The 24324-nt window shown below is 42.3% G+C and overlaps 1 protein-coding gene across 8 annotated transcripts in view; it reads left to right on the top strand.

Annotated features, from left to right (window-relative positions):
* Positions 1-15303, top strand: part of GRIA1 (glutamate ionotropic receptor AMPA type subunit 1) — a 329622-nt gene extending 314319 nt beyond the window's left edge. For all 8 annotated transcript variants that reach the window (XM_074378874.1, XM_074378893.1, XM_074378882.1 and 5 more), the window contains 2 exons: positions 4190-4324; positions 12469-15303. In XM_074378874.1, the coding sequence (XP_074234975.1) occupies positions 4190-4324; positions 12469-12669 (336 nt within the window). In that variant the 3' untranslated portion in view covers positions 12670-15303. The remainder of the gene's footprint in view (positions 1-4189; positions 4325-12468) is intronic.
* Positions 15304-24324: the final 9021 nt, after the last annotated feature.

Below are 24324 nucleotides of genomic sequence, written 5' to 3'. Positions count from 1 at the left end.
GAGGGCACATAGGTTGTCCCTGAAAATCCAAATGCAAGCATAACAGAAAATGTATGGAATTTCAGTAGAATAGAAAGAGAAACAAAACTGTATTTTTGCTTTGTATGAGTTTACACTTTCTCCAAGAAGATAAGAAGGAATGCAAGCATTTGGAGAAACGGACCTTGGTCCAGAGTTAGCAGGTCTTGATGGCAGGCAGTACCAGGCTCAGTGGAAGGAACTGGTCTGATGGCCAAAAGCCTTGTCTTCTCCCTAGAACTTTCTGCTTATTCTGTAAAGAAAGTTTCAGCCAGGTGCAGTGGCTCATGCCTGTAATCCCAGCACTGTGGGAGGCTGAGGCAGGCGAATCATGAGGTCAGGAGATCAAGACCATCCTGGCTAATATGGTGAAACCCCATCTCTAACAAAAATACAAAAAATTAGCTGGGCATGGTGGCATGCACCTGTAGTCCCAGCTACTCAGGAGGCTGAGGCAGGAGAATTGCTTGAACTCAGGGGGCGGAGGTTGCAGTGAGCCAAGATCACACGTTGCACTCTAGCTTGGGCAACACAGCGAGACTTCATCTCAAAACAACAAAAAAACACAAAAACAAAACGAAACAAAAACAGAAATTTTCAAGTCTCTCTGTCTTAGGCCTGGCTCAGACCTCCTCATGAACCACCCTTACATTTGGAGAAACGGACCTTGGTCCAGAGTTAGCAGGTCTTGATGGCAGGCAGTACCAGGCTCAGTGGAAGGAACTGGCAGGGATGTTGGCTCAGAAGCACAGAGGAAGCCTGAGACAGTCACCCAATATGTGGGAAGAACAAGGAGAAATATGGGGGGGAAATCTCCTTTCCATATGAGGGAGACAGCAAATCAAGACAACAGGTTAAGAAGAACAGATGAGTGGGGGAGGGGGGGTCTCGTCACCTCTCATCATCATTTGTCACTATAGCAACAAGCTCAGTGATTCTGCAAGACAGGAGTTTTATTTTTCTTTTCACCTGTCACTCTTCTTAGTACTGTCACTCTCTTTCCCCACTCCTGGCAGGAGATGAGTTGTGACTTTTCCACCCCCACTGGCAAGTTGTCTAGTTTTTGGGCTGTGCAGCTGCTATGCAACAGTAAGACAATGGGGCACCCTAAAGGGTACACCAAAGACTCAAACTCCACCTCTCCCCTTTCCCTGATCACAGCTGGTTAGTGTGTAGCTATGAAATGTGAGTAGCTGTTTGTACACAGATCTACAAGGAGGCTGTAGATCTTTTTTAAATATATATATATATTTTATTGTGTTTTTAGGTTTTGGCCTCTTTTATGGACACTGTGGGCCAGATAAGGAACCAGAGCTATCGTCCTCAAATAAAAGGGATTCTTGTCCTTGCCCTAGGATGTCCCATTTTATTTCCACAGAGTGAGACAAAGAGAGTCAGTAAAGGCAGCTAAATAGAAGATCGTGGCCTCAGGCCTCCTTAGAAAGATCATATGAAAAAGCTAATGACCCATGTAAGGGGAATCAGAACATGTTGTATAAATGGAAACTCCTCAGCTATCTGGACTAAGACTACACCAACACCAGTCTTTTCCCATGTCCTATTAAATGAACCGAAATTTAGGTGGTTGTGTTACCTGTGATATTGGTGATGACTGAGCCCAGGTTCTCCCTTGATTCCAGAGGTCTTTCCTGATTCCTCTATTACAGAGCCATGTCAGCATAAATAGTGATCAATGACATTGTGCACCCTGCAAAAGTGGCCATTCCTATACCATCTAGCTGCCCTCTTTGTAAAGGATGTATCCCTCCTCACACATATTGCCATCTCCCTGGGCCAGAGGCTCTCTTCGAACGTGAAGGATGCTCTCCACCTCCAGACATAATCATTCATTAGACCCTCCTTCTTTGCTTACATAGAGTATGCCTTTCCACCTCATGTCCATGTTAAGATCTCACCCCACTTCCTTCCCAGATATACTGGAAGTGAACACTCCTCTTTGTAAGCCAGGGAGGCAGATGCCCTCTGAGCATCTTTTGAAAATAGAAACAAAAAAAGATGCCTATCACTCCCTTTTCTTTAGAGGCCATCCACAACCAAAGTGAACCTCAAGAAGGAAACAGCTTGGCAACCAAAGGGGAAAGGTGTGCTTTGGCTATTGAAAAACTGATTAGCTCATGAAGTCAGTAGACTCCAGCTTTCTTGTCTACCACGTGCCCTCAGGCCTGTCCCTCTACCTGCTCCTTCTGAGTTCCACTGTCAACCACTCTTTACTAAGGTTTGAGCTGATAATACATGCCTGCTAACCCCACCCCTACCCTTGTTTAAACAGAAGAGTTTTACAGAAACTTCTATTAACTGTAAGTCCCCCAAGGACTCTAAAGCATTACTCTCCAGAGGAAGAAACACATGCCTTCTGAACAACAAACAGGGAGACATTTTGAGTGTTCCAAAAATCATGTGAAGTGGGAATTTGCTTGTTCAGCCAACTCTTGAACCAAGCACCAAACTCATTTTTTGCACATTACCCTTGTCAAGCCATTATAGCAGAGCAGGAGAAATTTTGCCCCTTTGAGTCCTTTGAATAATAATTCAAAGGCTATGCCTTGCCAAGTGTAACCCATATTCAAGAGCCATCTGCTTTAGCAATACAGGAAGCCACCAAGGGGGTATGCTTTAGATAATCCTACAGCTCTGCTGGCCAGGGCTGCTACTGGGAGGGAAGGGAATGCTGCTCTTTGCCAGCTGCAGTCTCCAAACTCAGTCCTGCTGAATCCTGTACAATGCACCAACTAGAACTAGGGCAGAGGCCACTGACTTATTGGTCAATAAGCGATTCCTTCTCATATGTCCAGATTCTAAGAGGCAGATGTCAGTTGAAGAGTCTCTAGGGCAACACGGTCCACCCCTCGCATGGCTCACCTACATCCTCACCTGAAAAGGAACACATGGAGTGGTATAAAGGCCACATCCTATCCAGTGCCACCAACCAGTCAACGATGCTGTGTACCTGTGCCAGTTGAGGCATGCATTTCATTTTAATTCAATGAGACACTTATTGTACATGAACAAACAATATAAACAAAGCTGTTAGAGGCACCATGACATCTAGGGATAAGTGTTCTCCCAATATTTTAAGTTCTTCTTTTGCTTGTGTCGAGAGTTTGACTGAGCAACTCCCTGCTCTTTCTGAATCATCACCTCTCACCATGACCATCAGTTGTGTTTGATTGTTCTTACTACTTGGGAAGGTGTTGTCCCTCAGCCCTTCAATTTTGAACCCCACTGGAGGTGACAGAACTCAGGGATGGTCTCAGCAGACCAGTGGCCTTCCTCAGGCTCCATAGGGTGAGCTCTGGCCACCTCCAACTAGACATGAGCACTAGTCTTCAGACTCATAGGAATGAAGCACTCTTTTCTGTGACCCTGCTCATCCCAAACCAGTGTAAGAACTTTTATCGCAGGCAATAGAGATTTCTAAATTCAGCCACTTGGGTCTGCCTACAATGTTTTTAGCAAGCACCTCCAACAGAAAAATGACACCAATTAAGCATAGTTATTAAGATTTAATAGAGCCATTTTTCCATATCAGTGCCTTTTTACTATCTAAGCCCACTAGTTTTCCTCCCTAAATCAGCACTCAGAGTAGTAAGTTAACGAATGTATCAGTTGATCTTTATTAAATGTACAATAACTGTCTTATTAAATTGAAATCAAATGCACATCTAGGGGAAAGTTCATTTTAAGTACAAACTCTCAGAAATACGTTCAGAGACGTAAACAATGAGCGAGGCCAATGCGTTACCAAGCAACAGAGGGAATTAGGGGGCAGGAATCGAGCTGAAAAGGAAGGGATATGGTTTGCTGAAAGAATGGGGTAAGCTCAGAGGTGCAGATTTTGGCAGAAACTTCCCTGAATTTCTTGCGATGTCTCCATCCTAGAAACGGCATTGAGGACAGGGGAATTATAATTATAAATTCAACATAGTCAGGGATGCTTGGAAAATTTATAAATACATATACACACACACCTTTTTCCTGGGGAATGTTTAACACTTGATCAATAAATAAATAGCCTATCCAGCTATTGTGAATGTTAAAGAGGGTGTGGGGTTGAGTGTATGTGTGTAAATAAGCTGCTGCTTGGATGGTCTTTAGCCTCTTGACTCACTTTGTTCCTCCCCCTCCCCTTCCTTTCCCTCCTCCTTCTTAGGACAAGACAAGCGCTCTGAGCCTCAGCAATGTGGCGGGCGTGTTCTACATCCTGATCGGAGGACTTGGACTAGCCATGCTGGTTGCCTTAATCGAGTTCTGCTACAAATCCCGTAGTGAATCCAAGCGGATGAAGGTGGCATCGTCTTCCCGGGCCTTTTTCCTAACCTGTTCTGTGATGCAGCTGGGTTTCTTGGGAGTCCCTTTGCTAGAAAGGGTGGGGAATGCCAAGTGGTTAAGGTCAGTGCAAGACAGGAAGCAGAAAGCTGTTAGGAGGAAAGTGACAGGGACAAGGGCAGTCATGAGAAAGGAAGGAAGATGGGGTATGTCAGGGCAGACACAAGGCCCAGGAGAACAACTGCATCTTCCAGAGAGAGGTCGGTGAGATTAAAAGCTAGCGGTTTACATGGACAGGCAGCACTGCGAGAGGCAAGAGTGACGGCTACAAAGGCCGGTTCTCTCTGAAGTTGCATGAGAAGTGTGGCTGCAAAAGAGAGAAAAGGATGTCCACCCTCTGCTCTGTGCTGACCTTGTCATACTTGGTGAATCGGGTCTTTTCTCAGGCTCTACACTAGGAGATAGACATTGACAAAGAGGACCATGTGCAGAGAAAGGTAAGCAGATTAGTGAGATGACCCCAGACCACATCGAATGTAGCTAAAAAGAACTGGAGAAGAGAATTGTAGAGGATTTAAGAGCTGCCTGTAAAATACCAGTACTTTCCAGATGGAAGAAAAAAACAGGCTAGTTCTTTGGAGTCCCAAAGAAAACAACAAGAACAGATGACTAAAGGTGATAGAGGATAAATGTCAACATAATACACTAAATCTACTCTTCTAAAAGAGCTGTCTAAAGAAAGGCTAGACTATCCCAAAAAGTAACAAGCTTCAACATCATTGAAGGTATACAAGTAAAGGGTGAATAACTCTTGACAAAGATATGGGTTCAAGCATCAAAAGGGAGTTTGGATTAAATGATCCTCAATGCCCCTCATCATTTAGTGTCAGTAAGAAATTATTTATGGAAGTTAATCATGTGAACAATACCATGAGCATCATGAGGACTCAGAGAGGAGGAAGGTGCATTCTATGACCTTCAGCACCTTTCACCTTCCACAAAGAATGGGCACACAATAATTAATGAGGCAACCTATGGTATAGATAGGACAGCCTATAGGAATTTAGAGGTGAAAAATTGAAGAAGGCTTCTGGGAGGATGCCAAAATTAATAAGGACAGGTGGGACTCAGATACAGAAAGGAAGAGCTGTGCAGTCCCTCTGGGCAATGTACCCGTGGTGATATGTCGACCTATGCTGTTACCTTGGCTTGACTAGCCTAACAAGATCCCTTGGTAGAATTTGCTTTATTAAAATGTACCCTAAGAAGCCCACTTTTCAACAGACATCTGCCCCCAAGCTCAGTATGCCCACTCTTGGATCCAGACATAGCCTCCTGCTCAGCCTCTCCCTGCCTTGGGCCCTCAATCCTATACATACCTCCGGGGTCACCCTTGAAGAAGATATCTCTGGGCATTTGCTCATTCTGTTTAGAAATTCTGTATTTAGTTCTGTACCTGAGGAGCTGGGGTCCTTCTGTCCTGGCATTCAGCACTTCCATGTCAGCCTCCCTACCCCACTCCCACTCTAGCAATCTGCTCTCCTCACATACTCCATACCTTCACCCTCACCTCATGTTCCTACTCATGTGCCTTCATGTGGGCTGACCTCTCACCCTGCCTTCCATTTCATAGATCCTATTTAAAAGGCAACTTCCCCAAAAAGCAGCAAGGAACAAGTAAAGAATGGAAGTTCAGTGACATTTCACCAGGGACCTAGGAACACCCCAATCTTACCCTTGACAAGCTTATTAATCTCCAGGTCCCTCTAAGGTCTTCTCAAAAGACAAGAACTGCAAAGGCATGGGCTTCAGGCCCTAAACCCAATGTAGACCTCCAAGAAGCTTAGTTGAACACACAAGGACTCCTAGAACCTACTCAAAGTTCTTTGACCATTCCATTCAAAAAATAGGACTAAAGACTCTCCTACCTTATCCCCCAAAATGAGGAAAGGCTACTCCAGTGACAAAAAAGAGGAACAGGACAAGAGCTAGGGGAGCTACAACCTGTACCATCCCTCAAAACCTTCTCTCTAAACCATGAATCAAACCAGAGGCCCCGAGTTGGTCCAATACAGATTATAGGATTTCCTTTTTTCTCACTGTTTGCCTAGAACATCATACAGCATCATCATCTAGAGTAGAAGCTCTGGAGAATGACCATCTGGGTATAAATTCTATCTGCTCCATTTGTTAACTGTGTCATCTTAGAAAAGTTTTATTAACTCTCTGATCCTCATTTTCTATAAAATGGAGGCAGTGTTAGTACATAACTCATAAAATTGTTGTAATGATTATATGAAATAATGAATAAAAAGAGTTTGACAAAATTCCTGGGCCACAGTAAGCCCTCAGTAAATAATAATGACAATGATAACTAGTATTTCAAGTAATAGTTTTTACTAGTGGTCAAATACATCCTCCTTAAAACTTTCCTTGTATTTCCCTTATTTACATGAGCTGGGTTCTTGAACTATACAGATTGTGAATTCCTTTAGGTAAGGATCTGTGTCTGATTTTTTTGGACATCCCACTTACTCAGGGTAAGTATTAGTAAAATTAATGTGTAATTGTATCCAAAGGAGAAAACCTCTTACAGGTTGAGGCAGGGCATGGTGGGAATGGCTCTTGGTTAAAAGCAAGTATTGCCATGAAAACCACCCAGTCTAGGGATTACAAACAATACCATCCAAGGCAGTTTTGGCCCCATGTTTGTGTTCGTGACCATGATGGGACCAGTCATCCACCAAGCGGAAAAGCTCCTGGACATGCAGCCCTTTCTCTGGGATCACGATGACTCCCAATAATCATAGCCAATGCCAGGTGGTGGTACCAGAGGGGCTAATGACTGGGATCCTCTTAAAACTGGGACCACATTGACCTTCACTGAAGTCATACTATTTAGGTTAAAATGAAAATCTTTCAAAGAGGCCAGTGAGTCATGGCATAGATTCTTGGAGACATTCTTACCCTTCCCTTTACGATGAAGATGTTAAATTTTTCAGAAGCCAACATTAGGGTCTCTTGGAGGAATTAATATAATGTCTTCCACCACAATTTTCTAGAATTAATTCCATTGATTGGCATGACTTCTATCCAACTCTCTGAGGCCCCTAATAGAATTTTCAATTCCCCAACTGCAGAAAAGATACTTTCTTTATTAATCAACCCAGCCCTTAATTGTTTACGCTCCATCAACTCCTCTCTTATCCGAAAGAGATAAGACGAATGCATTCAACTTGGGTCTCAGACTTTTCAGCTTCGCAGTTCTCTTTATTATTCTGTGCTTAGCCTTCTCCAAAAGCAATCAGCTTTTTTCAGAAGTGTAGCCCCCAACCTTACAGAGAGACCCACATTTATGATGACAAGGGCTTTCAGTGAGTTTTTCCTCTCATTTATTTCCATGATCACAGTATTTGGCCCACTCTTAAGGCCTTGAGCCCCTAAACTAGTTCAGGGCCATCCTCTCATATCTCAACAGTGTTTAAAGAGCTCTTCCTCACTCTTCATGGATGAAAGAAGGAGGGGAAGAGGGGGCAGAAAGGAAAAAGAAGGGTGGGAGAGAGAGAGATGAAAGGAAAGGAAGAAGGAAAGATAATTTTTCAGTAACTTTTATGCTCAACATGATTTCTACACATTTTCGTTAACCATGTTCTTACAATCCTACAGATGTAATAGAAGTTTGGAGAAGCTAAGTAGCTATTCCTCGCTAGGTCACACAAGCTAGGAACTGAAAAACCAGGAATTAGAGCTCCAGTATGGTTTCCACAAAGCCCGGGCTTTTGTTACTGGCCAAGCCACTTTTCCTGAATCTCTCTGTCCTGCTTTAACCACATGGCAACGAATCGTTTTGGGGCACTGATCTGTGTTCTTCCAGTCCCAGCCACAGTGCTGCTCACAAAGACAATAAAATGCAGCCCTACAATCAGTTTCCCTCATCGGATTGACTATATAGTATTTAATCCTTTGCTGGGTGTTGTTGAGTCTCTTTCCCCTTTGATGTATCCCTGAGCAGGACAAGTATCACAGGGATAGTGGGAGGGAGCCCTAAAGGCATCCCTTCTACAAACGCACTGAGCACCACTGCATGCCAGGCAAGGCTCGGCACTGGGTTGCAGTCAAGAACAAAACAGACACAGCTTCTTTTCTCAAGAACCTAAGAGTTTGATGGAGAAGACAGAACATAAGCAAACACTTACATATTCAATGAGTGTTAGTGAAAAAAAAAGTGCCCAGTGCTGTCAAGTATAGAGCAAAAGCCTGTCCTGAAAAGAGAATGGGGCAGTCAGAGCAGCTTCCCTGAAAAAGTGAGGTTTAACAGACTAGACACATGAAAAGAATTAACCAGGAAAAAAAGAATTGCCAGCAAATGATGCACAAGCGTCAGAGACCCAAAGATGTGAACTCTTGCCCAGAAAAGGGAAGAAGGCCAAGGAGACAGGAACACAGAAAGACTGAGGGAAAAGGCTGGCAGGTGAGAGTGAGAGACTCACAGAGAGACTTCAGGCAGCTCATAACATTTGTCTAATTTAAATTGTCATATAGTAGCAGAAAATATATAACCTAAGACACATTGCAAAATGAATAAAGTCTCACGTCCCCTGCCCCTCCCCTCTGCCTGGGCAAACAGACTGGCACCTGAATCCTTAGCTGATATTAAGGGCAGCAAAGTCTTTTATTATTCACCACCTCACTCCCAAAGGAAAATAATCCCCAGCCTCTCCCACCCCCAGGAGAGCTGCTGACCTTTCAAAATTATATGTGGCTGTGCTAACATGGGGCATGTTTAAGCCACAGCTATTGAGGGCTTGCACATTTTCCTGGAATTATTGAACAGCTGAGAGACTTGATAACTCAAGGGGAGCAACCTCCACAGCAGGTGGTCACTGGTGCTTTGCACGCATGCCTGAGTGAGGACATTACTGAAGTTTAAGCTTTGATTAGGATATTCTATAATGTACAGAGGCTGAGCAGACTCTTCTTAGAAAAGCAAGTGGCTGAGAAGTTAAGATACAATCACTGTTAGGGAAATGAGTTCTGAAAGGCCAAATTAGGAACCTTTGAAGTTGGACTTTTTTAAATTATTATTTTATTTTGAGATGGAGTCTCACTCTGTTGCCCATGCTGGAGTGCAGTGGCGTGATCTCAGCTCACTGCGATTTCCGCCTTCCTGGTTAAGTGATTTTCTGCCTCACCCTCCTGAGTAGCTGGGACTACAGGCATGTGCCACCATACCTGGCTAATTTTTTTATATTTTTGGTAGAAATGGGGTTTTGCCATATTGGCCAGGCTGGTCTTGAACTCCTGACCTTGTGATCTGCCTGCCTCAGCATCTCAAAGTGCTGGGATTACAAGCATGAGCCACCACATTTGGCCCCAAAGTTGGACTTTTTACTGATCTGTTTCTCTCTAAATATCGGTTCCAAAAACACCACCACCACCCTCAAGGATGAACTTTAAGAAATGGCTGGCATGTCAAGGAGGAATAAGGGAGAGCTACATTCCAAAAGGCTGGAGGAGAAATGACAGCAGTTTATGACAGCTTAGCCATGGGGGTTAGGAAGAATCACATTTCCAAGGTCATCCACCTTATTACTAGGTGACATATAACCGTTACCTTAAACAAATCGATCATTAAGTCATTTGTTTCTATGTAAAGTGAAAGGGACAAATTAGATCATGTGGTTCAACTTTGCTTGCATTTTAGAATCACCTGGAGAGCTTTTAAAACTCCTAATGTCCAAGCCATACACCACACCAGCATCTGTAGGGTAGTATTCAGGCATCAGAGTTTTTTCCCCAGAACTCCCTGGATGGTTCCAATGTGTAACCAAGTTTCAGAACTAGTGATGTGGTTGACATTAAGCATTGCTTTCCATTGCAAAGTTTGGACTCCATCTATCTCTTCTCCTAAGTTTCATAAGGGTATTAGAAAAGAAGTCATTAAGAAGATAGTAACCACCATGATAGTGGTATGGAGTCATTGACCTTTAAGAGGTGCTCAGCTTTCTTGAAAACCAACTGTAATGATGTGATCTTGGAGATTTTTAGTTACAGCCTGGCTAAATTATCTCAGACTTTGGCAAGCACCAACATTGACTAGGTTATCAATCTTGTCCTTTAAGACAAATTCGTGAAGTACCAACGACTTCAGTGGACTATTATGAAAATATGTGAGCCTTATAAGGAACAAAGACCAAGATGATCTGTGTAAGCTTCAGTGGTTTTCTTTTTCCTTAGTTAAAGGGATGTAACAGAGAAAAATCATGAATGATAGACATTCCAAGCTAATCTATAGAAGTTTCCATATTTCTCACAGATATAAATAAAATGTTATTTTCTCTTCAATATTTTTAGGTAAGGATAAGTAACCATTAATTTCTAATATTTTCATTTCACATTTCCCTGGTGTAGTTCAAGGTAGTATTAATTTGGCCTTTGACTTACAAGAATGCAATCCAGGTCACACTTTCTCTTCAGTGGAAGATAGCCAAGGGAGAATGTAAATAAATCAAGTCCTAGGTTTGAGGAGGAGACAGAACCAGTGTGGGTGGTGCATCATATGGGGCAAATCTGTCTGAATCATGGATTTTAAAAAGAACATTTTAAAACATTGTCAGAACTGCCAGTAATAAAAGGAGGGGGAAAAATGGGTCAAAACTGCCCTGTTTATCTCTATCAGGCCATAGAAGGTTGATTTCTCTGGTCACTAGAATCCTGGCAATATGTAAAAGAGAAAGTCATAGACTTTTTGAGAAGGATACTAAGTGGTTGGTGTTTCTTAGACAAATTCAAAAACCTCTGTTACTGGATACTCTGTGGAGTATTAGCCAGCTTACTGGATCCTCTGTGGAATAGCTGAGGATTGAGAAGACATGGCCCTTGCCCTCCTCCAGAAAGCTCTCTTACAGAAGACAAAACTAACACATTGGAGGTAGAACCATTACAAGAGAATGAGTGCAAGATGAGAGACCAGAACTTACAGCAGGCTGGTGTAGTCTAGGAAGGCTTCAAGAAGACAGTGAGAACAAAATACGTCCTGGAGAAGAGGTAGGGTAGACCCTATTGATAATTCTCCTTGATATTGATTCCCACCAAGAAACCAAACCCCACCTCAAAAATTCTGTGATTGTTTCTTAATGGGAAATTTGAGATGGGCAGAAAAAGAGAAGGGTCTGGATTTCATATTATCAACAGTCTTTCTCTAAAGGAACTCTGAACAGAACGCCTCCTCTTGTCTAAGAGGATATGGTTCTAGACCTACATTGTAGTCTTGAATATTCCACTTAGCTGATTCTGGGATGATCCTTAGAGTCCATTTCAGACCTAGAATTCTGACATTCTAGAAATCACAAGCTTAGTGGCACTCATCTGATATGTCAGTCTGGAAGCACAGGGTATATGTGCCGATGGGAAGCAGTTGACACGCAGATGATAATCTTTGGAATGCATTCTCATTTTCTTCAGCACATGTTCCTTTCCAATTACATTTTGCATGTTGTATTATTCAAACAAGTCCTACATTCCCTTAACACATGCCGCTATAGAGGTAGGCTAGAATTTTTTCTGAAGCAAATCAGAGGTAGTTTTCCATTTTAACCCAACAATATCACACCCTCAATTTCTTTTAACATTTCAAAGCATTTTTCATGTGGTAACACCATTCTTGCTAATAACAGTATGTAGGTGCATTGATAATCATATGTTACAGACATGGAGGTTTAAAAGTTCTAGAACACTAGGAATATATATACAGATTCACATGACTAGTTGATGTCATAACCAGAACTAGAATACAAGTTTCCTAAACCCCATTCCCAGAAGCTTTTCCGCTTGGTTGTGTTGCTACACCACACAATAATCAATAATACCAACAAAATATTCCACCTTTAAAAATCACAGAATGTAAGAATAAGAAAGGATTTTCTGCCTCATCCAGTCTAACACACCTCGTGAACATTCAACTTAAAGCTAAGAGAGGGATCAGATATATCCAGAGCCAAGTGATAGTTTTGTGCATTCCTGGGAAGTCAGAATTAGCATTATAGAACAGGAAAGGGGGTGGATGCGGAAACGGAATTGGAGTTATTAAGTCCAGTCTTGACTCATTCCCGTTGCCTGTCATTGCCAAGGACCCGGGGAAGAACCCCCGGTCCTCCTGAAAAGGGTTTCTGTTTGATCCCACAGCAATCCATCAATGAAGCCATACGGACATCGACCCTCCCCCGCAATAGCGGGGCAGGAGCCAGCGGCGGCGGCAGTGGAGAGAATGGTCGGGTGGTCAGCCATGACTTCCCCAAGTCCATGCAATCGATTCCTTGCATGAGCCACAGTTCAGGGATGCCCTTGGGAGCCACGGGATTGTAACTGGAGCAGACGGAGACCCCTTGGGGAGCAGGCTTGGGCTCCCCAGCCCCATCCCAAACCCTTCAGTGCCAAAAACAACAAAATGAAACGCAACCACCACCAACCACTGCGACCACAAGAAGGATGATTCAACAGATTTTCCTGAAGAATTGAAAAACCATTTTGCTGTCCGTTTTCCTTTTCTGATGTTCTTTTACCCTTTTCCATTTGCTAAGTGAGGATGAAAAAAATAACACTGTACTGCAATAAGGGAAGAGAAACCCTGTCTAATGAATCCTGTGTCTCTGACAGTAGAGTCGCTGGAACACTAATGAGGAAACTGCACTGTTTTATTTTAATTCAGTTGTTAGTGTGTCTTAGTGTGTGTCTTAGTGCAATTTTTTTTTCTTACTAATATTCATGGTTTGCAAGTTTTGTTAGGCCCCTTCCTTCTCCTTACTTCTTATCCCCAACTCCCTACCCGCCCCTCTTCAGTTTTCAGATTGGAGATTCAAGATTTGCTACATCTTACAAGAAAGAGGAAAAAAAGCAACCTTCAAACTAATTCTCCATGGGGGCTCTCCAAGTTACCCTCCACTCCTTGGCCCCAAGTCTTTGATGGAGACAGACATTGTTGGAGAAGTGGGCTGCCTTCCCCAGGTGGGGCACTGCTTAAGCACTGATTTAGTGGAGAACATAGGTGAAAAGTGACTCAGGATGAGGGTGGTGGAGAGAACAGGGGCAGACGTGCAATCAGAGAACTCCTGAAGTTAGTGTTGCTCAGAAAAACAATTCCTTTAATGTGGAAGAGCCATGTCATAGGCCATAGGTGGTATGATATATTTCTTTAGAGTCAGCCTCAGCCCTGAGAAGTATGTCTTTGGTGTGCTCAGGCTCAACGGCATTCTGGTGGCTGAAGGGCACTTGGCCTCCTAAACCAAGCAGAATTTTGGGAAGAGATAACAGCCAGGGAGATATGGCCCACTATTCTCACTTTTTCTTTACCTGACATCTAAGCAGGATCCCCATTATGGAGTAGATGCTCTTCTTCTATAGAGCCTCTGACATGGGGAGCAATGCTATGCAAGCTAAGTGTAAAAGAAAGTGATGGAATAATTTTGGGAGAGGAAGCCTTATCAAAAGCTCACACGAGATAGAGCTTTCCATGGTGTGCCCTGTCCTAGGTTTGAGAAAACAAATGCGAACTTTATGCTGATGTAAAGAACTTGAGTTTTCATGTTAATATAAAGTGTTGTTTTAGCATGTGGCCAGGTAATGCTCTGTCATCTTTAGATAGCGAGATACCCAAGGAATTAATTGAAGAAGTATAGGGAGATGGATTAAGTTGATAATGACACTTAAGGGACCTTAAGACCTTTGATCCCAGCTTCTAACCCAAGAGGCTGACCTTCCCCCAGCTAAGATAGTATGAGGACGTTGTATTCCAATATACCTATGATTGGGACTACAAAGCTGAACTAAAGCAAGATTGGTGAAGTGGCAGGGTTCATAGAGAGAAGCTCAGGCTGACTGCAACTTTGGTTGGAAGTGAGAATCCCTGGTGGATAGCTTTCTTGGAGATCCCAACTCTCTTCTTGGTGCAACTGGCTTCCAGCTCTCCAGGAGTCACTCTCCTAGGTGCATGATTCAGTACGTGCCATGTGTCATTAGCTATTACTGATAACCACACTCTGGCTTGTTCCCTTACCCCCTACTTCTATCCAATTTTCTCTGCTAGGGGTTATCATTAGCAATTGACATGCTAAAAGCTTTGGAGCCTACCTAGGGATAGGTGCAGCTTGATTGACTTATCTGTGGATTCTCTCAGTGGACCCGCACCATCTCTATGTCTCTCCACTCTCCCGTCATCAGCCATAGCAAAGAATCTTCCAAAATCAAACTCTTCACTCTTTCTACTCAAGTGTTGTTGTTCAGTCTCTTGCGTGTCAGTGTGGGCATGGTTCTCGAAACTGGACCCTCACGATGGATGATTGCTTTTCACTACTGCCAGCTGATGTCCCCCAGCCCCTGCCCTCACACAAGATTTTTCTCAGCCTTCAGCCTACCACTACAGAATCTGATGTGACCCATCATTAGGGAGTCTGCATCTTGGAAGAGTTGGAAATAACCCTCTACCATCAACATGCTTCAAAGACTTTTTGCCTTTGGCCTGGTAAGATGCCACTGAGCCCACCAGTAACATGATCGGATAAAGAGAGACTGTCTGTGCTAGAAATGAGGGTCTATGCTATGAGGGGGTCCAAGACTCCGGCAAAATATGCTTTTCATCAATGGAGAGGTGAAAGGAAAACAAAAGCAAGAAAAAAGTTAACTTGTATTATGTATTTTTACTACACTTTTCTTAAAAATAGAGCATTGGGAAAACTCTGAAAGAGATTGACATTTTTCTCAACAGAAATCCATACTTAACAGTTCTGGCTTTCATTAAATTTTGCTCTTTGGTACCTGGGCCTTTTATTTAATATCTATATTTGTTTTAATTCTCTTGGCAGATGTGTGAAAGGATTCTTGCTTGATCAAACACTAAATATTTTTTTGGTTCCTGTTTTTCTTTCAAATAGCCAGGGTTTTTTTCTTTTGGTATTTGCATAAAATGAAAATATCACCAAATATTAAATCACTGTGGATCCATTATCTACTTTTCATATTTGTCCATTCCATTTTTGTACCATTTCTGAAACTGGAACTCTAGAGATTATTTCTTTATTGCAGAGCCTAAGACTACTAGGTTTTTAACTGTGACCACTGTTTCTAACTCACAAATGGCTCTCGAGTCATTTCAGCTGAACTAGGACATTGTCATTTATTCATCCAAATAGGATAACCACAACAGCAAAAAGCAAACAGTCATATTTGGCTTCCAGGAGTCAAGTTCCAACTGCATAAAAAGTAGGGCTTGACCTGCAGCCATCACAGTACCTCTCGGGAACTGGATGGGTAACATGGAATGTCTTGCAGACATCCCCAAATTGGATTCCAGGTATAGCTGTGATGGGCACAAAGTCACAGCCAGAACCAAATCTAGACCATGCTTACAAGTCTAGATTATCTAAAGGATAATTTTGGTCCTCAGACACCACAACCTTCATTCTTGCCTGAAAGCTTTTTTCCCCCTTAAGCAAAATGGCTTTCTGTAAAGGATCTGGCATTTGTTTATACTTAGATATCAGTGATTAAGAACAGCTTCAAGTACTTTCTTTCCCAAGGAACACTGCATATTAACAAGGACCAGAGGTCTAAAATAAATGAACGGAGAAGCTCAAACAGTAGCATGGACAATAACTACTATGATAGAAAAGGGTTGGGAGAAAGAAGAGAAACTGGCAGGCTTGTGTGAAGCAAACAGTCATTGTTTGCATACACCTCACAGTATCTAGAGTACCTCTGAGTGAGGAAGATCTTCATACCAGCTGACTGCAGAAAAATGATTTCTGTTGCCTTACTCTCAAATAGCTTGGACAATGGTCATAACAGCTATGATAGCATAGGCTGCCATGAGCACTTACTGTGTTAAGCATACTTCATACCTTCTATACCATGACAAGAGCCCTCAAAGTAGGGCCTTTCAGATGAGGAATCTGAAACTTACAGAAATTATGTAACTTGCTCACAGTTATGTAAGTGATAGCACCAGGACCTGAACTAAGTCTGTCTAAACGCAAGCTTTTTCAACCCCAAGTACCCACATCACTGTTAACCAGGTCATGATGAATTATGGCCAGGAAATACCAAGTGAGTTCTCTACCTACCTGTTATGCCAAACTAACTGAAAATGGAATGGTGAAAACCACACCTGCCACTCTTTTGGAAACCCACTCCATGCTCTTAGGGCATGACATATCATTAATCTACACAGGAATGCAGAAAGAAAAGGGGAGGGAAGAGTGCCACCTGCAGCACCTTTACAATGGATCTAGGCTCAGGAGTAGCAAGCAGGTAAGGGAGGGGACTAAAAACCAGGTCCCATTAACAATAGTTGATTCAGCCTGGAATAGGGTCCCCAGGGCCTTCATGAGGAAAATGGAGATAACTTTTTCTGTTTGGGCAAGTTCAGGATCAGTTCTGGTCATTACAAGGGCAATGGATTTAGGTTCAACTAGCGGTCAAAGTAACTCCATAGTAAAATTAGGTTAACACTGGAGTTAGAACAAGCCCCTGTCAGAGAGATGCTACAAGTGTGAACACTGAAATGCATGTCCTCTGATTTTTCTTCTATTCCAGATCCCTAGAGTTCACAATTAACTTGATGTTCTCTGTGTGGCCAGGAGAGGGGAAGAGGAAGGAAGGAAGTCAAGGTCACCAAGACTTTTTCTTGAGTCTTTTATATCCCTATTCTTCAGCTCATCTGATGAATAACACCCTGAAGGGCACTGAGATGGAGTCAGCAAGGCCTGCAGGAGCGGGCATGGATGCCTTTCACCAAAATGAAGTTCAAAAAAAAATCAACCTATCTTGAATAAGAGATAAAATAGCAATTTTTTCCGTAAAAAATGCTTATGTGCTATTTAAGAAAACATTTCTATGGGGGTAAAGTTTTTAAAAAGTGAGGTTCTTGGCCAGGAATGGTGGCTCACGCCTGTAATCCCAGCACTTTGGGATGCCAAGGCAGGCGAATCACCTGAGACCAGGAGTTTGAGACCAGCCTGACCAACATGGTGAAACCCCATCTCTACTAAAAAAATACAAAAATTACCTAGGCATAGTAGCACATGCCTGTAAACCCAGCTACTCAGGAGGCAGAGGCAGGAGAATTGCTTGAACCCAGTAGGTGGAGGTTGCAGTGAGCCAGGATTGTACCACTGCACTCCAGCCTGGGCAACAGGGCAAGAATCCACCTCAAAAAAAAAAAAAAGTTTGGTTCTTGAAGAAGTTACTTTCCAAAGGTCACACTATAAGTAGAGAAGCAACAATGGGAAGGCCAGTGGATTAGGGTTTACAATACCTGGCTTCTCCTGCCTCTGCCTTTCAAGCTTGGACTAGAATATGTACTGCCCTCAGTCTTAATGTACTCATCAAAGAAATTGGACAAATGCAATGATTCTCAATCCTGCCTGCACATTATCAACTAGGGAAATTTAAAAACAAATCGCCAATGTCCAAGACCTATCTCCAGCTTTAGTTGGTCTGAGATGAAGCACAGGCACAGAAGGTTTGTTAATAATAATTATTATTGTTTTGCTTCGAACTCCTGGGTGATTACGATGTGCAGTCAAGGCTGAGAACTACTACACTCTGACCACCCAGATTAAAAAAAAAAAAAAAGGCATTCATGAAAACTTCTTTGAAAATTACAAAGTGCTATATTAGGAATATTTGTCAGTGGCCAGACCAGTCGCAGAGCCCAAGTTGCCTGATGGCAGTTCACTTTTCCAATGTGGTTTCTCTTTCCTGTTGCTCTGGGCACATTCTGAGTTGTAAGACTGTCTGTGGGCCAAGGGAACTGGGTTTCTTGTGAAAACCAGAGGCCAGTATGGCACCTGTGAACAGTATCTCCTCTATCCGGGAGTAGTAAGTAAGAGCCTAGACTGGGCAAGATAGCCCCAGATGTCAAATCTCCATGGTCCTAAAGAAGAAAATGTCATTATATTTATCAGATACCAGAGGAGGAAAAGACATAGTTCCCCAACTTGAGCTCTCCATGCTCCTTTACCCTTTAGGCGTCTCTGTAATAACATAACATTCTGCTGGGGATGAGAAGAAACACAGGACATTAGAGATAAGATAATCATCACAGAGGTCCCTCCTCAGGAAAGGGGGAAAAAAGCAACTTTGTCCATTGAGTCAGCCTTCAACACGGTCAGTTATTTTCCAAACCGGAAAATAATATGGCTGTTTCCATTATAGACACCAGACCACACCACCTGCATTTTTAACATAGTCCACTGGAAGGCACTGTCCATCAACTGCATCTTCCTGGACACCAAGTCCTCTGGTGACTCCAACTCTTAAGTCCTCTTCCTCAATGCTATCTGCCATTTTTATAGCACACCAAAGAATGGGAACCAGCATTTGCTCAGCACTAACAGCATACCAGGTAGTATGCTAGGGTTTCAAGTACATCTTTTAGTCCACAAAACAATCCTGCAAGGTGAGGATTTATCACCATCACAGGAGAAAATGGAAGCTTGGAACCCAAGGTCATGCAGCCAGCCAATGGTTTGGCCTGGATTCTAACCCAAGTCTGTCTTCAGTGTTACATACAGCATTTCCACTTTACTTGACCACCTCTGGGGGAGATTTCACCATGCTAAGGAAAGCAGTGAACAGAGATTTTAAAGATAGGAAGTCTGTTGCCTGCATTACTACCGATTTGCTGTAATGGCCCTGGGCAACCCATTTCACTACTTTTGGCCTCAGTATCCTCATCTGTGAAATGAAGGGAAGAGGATAAATCTAACAATACCTAAGATCCTGTTTGTCAGCAATTCTCCACCAGGGGCGATTTTGTCCCCAAGAGACATTTAGAAATATCTGGAGACATTTGCGGTTGTCAAAACGGGATGGAGTTGCAACTGGAATTGAGTGGATAGAAACCAGGGTGCTGCTAAATAGCCTACAATGCCCAGGGAAACCTCACATAACAAAGAACTATGCAGCTCAAGGTTGTCAGTAGTGCCAAGGCTGAGAAACCCTGTCTTATGTAATGGTAGCATCCCAGTAGCATGTTGGGATGTGGCAGCTGACAAGACAAGGCTGAATAGGAGTAGGATAAAGATCTCAAATCAGGTAAACCTTCAGAGAAGTTAAACACTTACATGCATTTAGGCAAGGAAGAAGTTGAGTTTAAGGAAGGAAGCTGCAGTCAGAAGAGTTTGGCCCAATGCATAGACATGCCAGAGAAGCCAAGGTCAGAGATTCAAGCAGGCAATCAGACAGACCCAACAATGTGGCTCAGGAGAGAGCAGGGGACTCTGCCTGAAGATGTGGTTTATGCTTTGTCCAGTCTCTCTGCTCTTTTTACCAGGTGTCTCTGCAGCCAGAACCTGTTCAGAGACCTACAGGTGAGCCCTCCCTTCACCCAAAAGACTGAATAAGCTTCACTTTCACTTTTGTCCCAGAATAATATATACGCATCCTTCTAACAAATATAGGTAATGAGCCCCCATGTCCACAAGTAGATGTCATGGAGAATAAGAGACAAATAAGTGATAGTCCTGTCCCTCGGAGAGTTGACAGTCCATGCGGGAAAAATAAGACACATAAACACCACTAAGCAAAACACAAGTTTCGAGCTGATACATGCCAGATTGAAATAAAAGCAAAGTGCCTGGGTCATCTTCCAGAAGCCCTCATCATCTTGTGTCCAGTCTCTGAAGAAGGGCCTCTGACCTCGGATTACATGACATTCCGTACCCCTCTTCCCTTGATCTCTCTTTTTCAACTACTCCAGCTTCTGTCCTGTTTCTCAAATATGCCAAGAATAGTCCCACTTCAGCACTTTTGCACCTGCTGTGTCCTCAGCTTGAAACCCTCTTTACCTAGATCTTTGTGAGGCTGGCTCCCCATCATCTACGTCTTAATGCAAAATGTCATCTCCCTGGATGGCATTTCCTGTCCACCCTATCTAAACTGGCTCTGAAGTCACTCACTCTTGCATTACTCATCACTGCCTAATAACATCTTGTTTACTTGCTTATTATTCTCTCCCCTGCCCCCATCTAGAATTTCTATTCACAAGAAGAGGGACCTTCTCTGCCCAGCACAATGTCTGACACATAATAATTCCTCAATCAGTATTCATTGAATGACGTAATGAATGAGAGAGGTAGAGCTGAAATGCTAAGGCATAGAGACAGGAATAGGCAAGGTTTCTTTGGGAAAGTGCGAGCACTCAGTGTAGCCAGCACCACATTGCCAAGGAGAGCAGTAAAAGAGAAGCCTGGATTGGACATGGGGAGCTTAATTCATCATGAGCTAGGGAGCTGCTGAAGTTTCTGGAGCTCAAAAAGAAATTCATGTATGTATCAGGTATTGAGCTTAGCAAGAAATAGCACAGTATAGGCATCTATTATGTGCTGAGCACTGTGCAAGGCACTTTTCACCTCTCCTCTCATTTGACCCTTATGGTAGCAAATCTGTGAGGCAAGATCACTATCCTAATTCTATACACGTGCAAACTGAGGCTCAGAAGTAGAAGTAGAACTTTAGCCACCTAGATTTTATGCAATTGCTACAGCACAGGAACTCACATAACAGATTACTAGGAGCCATCTGTCCACATGAGAGTTTCCAGTAAAAAGACCCAGAAGGATACTACCAGAAGGGGGAAGACCTGCCACCTGTGGATAGCACTTGCTTGATTATGTAAGAAAGTCACCAGACCAGACAAGGAGCCACCAGTAGGTGACAACACCAGTAGGTGTTGTTCTATCAAAGGCACTGTGTTCAGGAGGATTCTGAGCCCAGTCTATATTTAATAAAAAGGAACTATGATGGACGTGCTCACCATGAGCACAAGACAAAGAAGGGAAGCTTCTTTGCAACATATCCACCTTCACTGGTATAGCAGAATGTTCTCCTCAATTCCTGAATAATTGTAGGCTTTTTGGCCAATGGGAGATATTGACAATAATAATCTTATATGTACCACATGGCAGGGGCTCCTCTAGTGCATGTAAGGGCTCTACATGTAAGTGTTTGGACTATTGCCACAATAAGGCTGCTGTTACCAACAAAGAAAATAGCACACACAGTCAGTTCATAAACACCAGGTCATGGGAACTATGTGGCAGAATAATTAATAGCTATAAACATTACCGCTGCTATTTGTTGAACATCTACACTGCACTGGGCATTTTACATACATGGTCTTACTTACTGCTCACAATATCTTTGGAAAGAGATAGCAGCATTTCAACTGGATGAATGTTTTAAATAAATGAATGAAGACTCAGAAAAGTCTTTAAGAGTTGGATGGGACCTTAGAAATCATCTAAACATTATTTTATACAACTATATTTTATAATATAATAAGTGAACATGAAATCTTAGAGAATAAGTGGCTTACCTAAGGTCACATAAGTTCCTAGTTAGACTAGCTAGAAGCTAGTTCTACCCTCAGAGTCCAAGGTACTCTGCATGTAAGAAAGAGATTTTCTCACATTTAAACAATCTTAAAACTCAGTGTTACTTGAGGATATCTGGATAAACTGGGCAATGATCTAAGGAAGGTGTTTTAAACAGAGGCAGCTGAAAGTTGTAACTTAGACTAGTCTCAAATCTCAATAGAGTAGGCAAATGCCTAGATAGTGAGACTTCAGCATCATGACCAAATTTCCCCCCAACCAAAAACATTTCCTTAGTGTTTACAGCATCCCCCCAAATTCCTTATCCAAGACAAAGCCTTTTATTCCACAAACTTTGTAAAGTTTCTTTGTAAATGCACTTGGTAGGCAAAAATATCTGCCAAGTCAAACTGGCCTTACATACCTGTTACAAGGTGTTTTCTTAATTATAGTTTTCAATAGAAATTATTGAAGGATAGGGTAAGTGAGCAGGAAGGTAAGAAAAGGATTCACAACAAAAAAAATAGAGGTCGTTGAAGGCAAAGGTCACAATTTTACAGTTGGGAAGTCTTTGTTTTAATGTGCACACCTGAAAAGTAGTCGTGAAAGACAGCAAAATTGGTTATTCAGCAAAGAAGCCTGATGCTGAATGTATATAGAATTTGAAGTAGAAGATTAAGTAGTTATCTAAATGATTCCAGGAGTAAAAAGTGATTTTATTAAACTGATATTTATATAAATATGCTAGAGAAATAAAATAACTCTTTATCCTTTTCTCCACCTTGCTTTGAAACTTGATCAGAAAAAAAAATCATTTTAATTTTTATTTCTAAAAAATGCATTGTGACCTGGAGGTCTTGTCTTCACATACAAACTCATTTAAGAAAGAAACAGATGCTATTAATTCAATTGGATCGAGTAATCACCTTAATGAACTGGTTAGAGCTTATTTAGTAATGATATAGGAACTAGCTTCTCACATTTCCCACATTTCCCAGGGACGTGAACTAAAAACATTAGGGGAAAAAAAAAAAAACAATATAATACCAGTAGTAGATATCTGTGGATTTTGGCAACAGGGCCTTCCTTCCTTTGGGGAGGAGCTCAGATCATGTGATCCCATTGTACTGCCAATCTTAGTACCCTGCCCCATCCACACCTCTGGCCCAGGCAACTATAGTCCCTTTTTGAGCTGGCCCACAATGATTGGGCTATATATGATCATATGGCCCAAGTTGGGCAAATTAGAATCCTTCCCCAGAATTTTTAAATCTGGAGATCAAAGGAGAGGGAGGGCTTACTTTTGAGTCCAAGCAAAAAGTATCCAAGGCTGTCTTCTAAATCATGTACAGAAAGCCTCTTTACAGTAAGAAAGGGCAAAAATAACTTATCCAAAACGTATAATGGAGGGAAAAAGTCCCTGGTCCCAATTTTCCAGAGGCCGGCCCCCTTAACCACATTTCCCAGGGACGTGAACTAATCAATTGCCTCTTTTGCCTAGTTACTTTGAGTTACATTTTCATCTCAAATAACCAAAAGAATTGGTTATTCGATTGATTCATCAATCAGTGACAAACTATAAACTATATAACTAAGTAGGAAAAATGAAGCCAGTGTTTGAGATCCAACCAGTTGTTTCCACAGTTAGCAACTGGTTTCAAACCAATTTGATTGAATTCAAACTTTTCATGTCCAGATCTATTCGTGTCTATTGAGGCTCTAATGTCACCATCCTGACTTCTGTCAGCCTCCATTTTCTCCTCTGCTGTCAAAGGAAAGAATCCTCTCCTAGGGACTGGAAAGGGGGCTGTGTTAACTCATAAATAATTGAAAGCTCTCTGAAAAAGATTTGGTGTTAAGGATGCGATAATTAAGTCCTCAAAGGGGTGCCTTTCTGTCCATAAAATTTTATTTTCTTCATCCTTTGGAATATAGTCTATTAGCAGAGAGTCTCTCCCTACTCTCTCTTTTCTCTCTCCCTTTGAATCATTTCAGAGAGAAAAGGGGAGTTTTTATTGTTAATGGTTACTTCTTTTCTGCAGCAGAGACTGGACATCTACAATTGGCTGTCAACTTTGCATTAGCTGTGTTTCCACTGTGGTTAAAAAACACACTAAATGCATACATTCCATGAGGACTTGATGAAGGTTGCATAGACAAATGAGAGTGTATAAACAGAAAGATAATAGAGGCAAATTACACTAATACACAGGCCAACAAGGCCACGCAGCAGTTTAGTGCTTTAAGAAGACCCTGAAAAATCTGTACCCTGTGTTGACTCATACACAAAATTCCACTCACTACATTTGACTCCTTTACTTAGAGTGATGGTTACTCTGGAATAATCATCTTTCACATTGCCACAGAATTCCACAGCCATAAAGCTTTTTCGTAACTGTCGTCTGTCTTGGTCCACAGCAATGTTCTGAATATGGGTTGAGTAGAGATTATTATTCCTATTTTGTAAATTAAAAACATGAAGCTTAGATCAAGAGACTTGTTCAAAGTCACAAAGCAAAAGTGGATGAGCTGCAGCTAAAATATGAACATCCTGACCTATGATGGTCTCTGCACTCTGTCAAATGAGAATGACAGGTGGTTGCTGGGGATGTGATTGATATCCCTTACATGAAGGAAAATGGTAAAAGCA

The sequence above is a fragment of the Saimiri boliviensis genome, chromosome 1, assembly GCF_048565385.1.
Source record: "Saimiri boliviensis isolate mSaiBol1 chromosome 1, mSaiBol1.pri, whole genome shotgun sequence".
NCBI lineage: Eukaryota > Metazoa > Chordata > Mammalia > Primates > Cebidae > Saimiri > Saimiri boliviensis.
The sequence above is the reverse complement of the archived record's forward strand: the minus strand, read 5'-3'. Positions and strand labels throughout refer to the sequence as shown.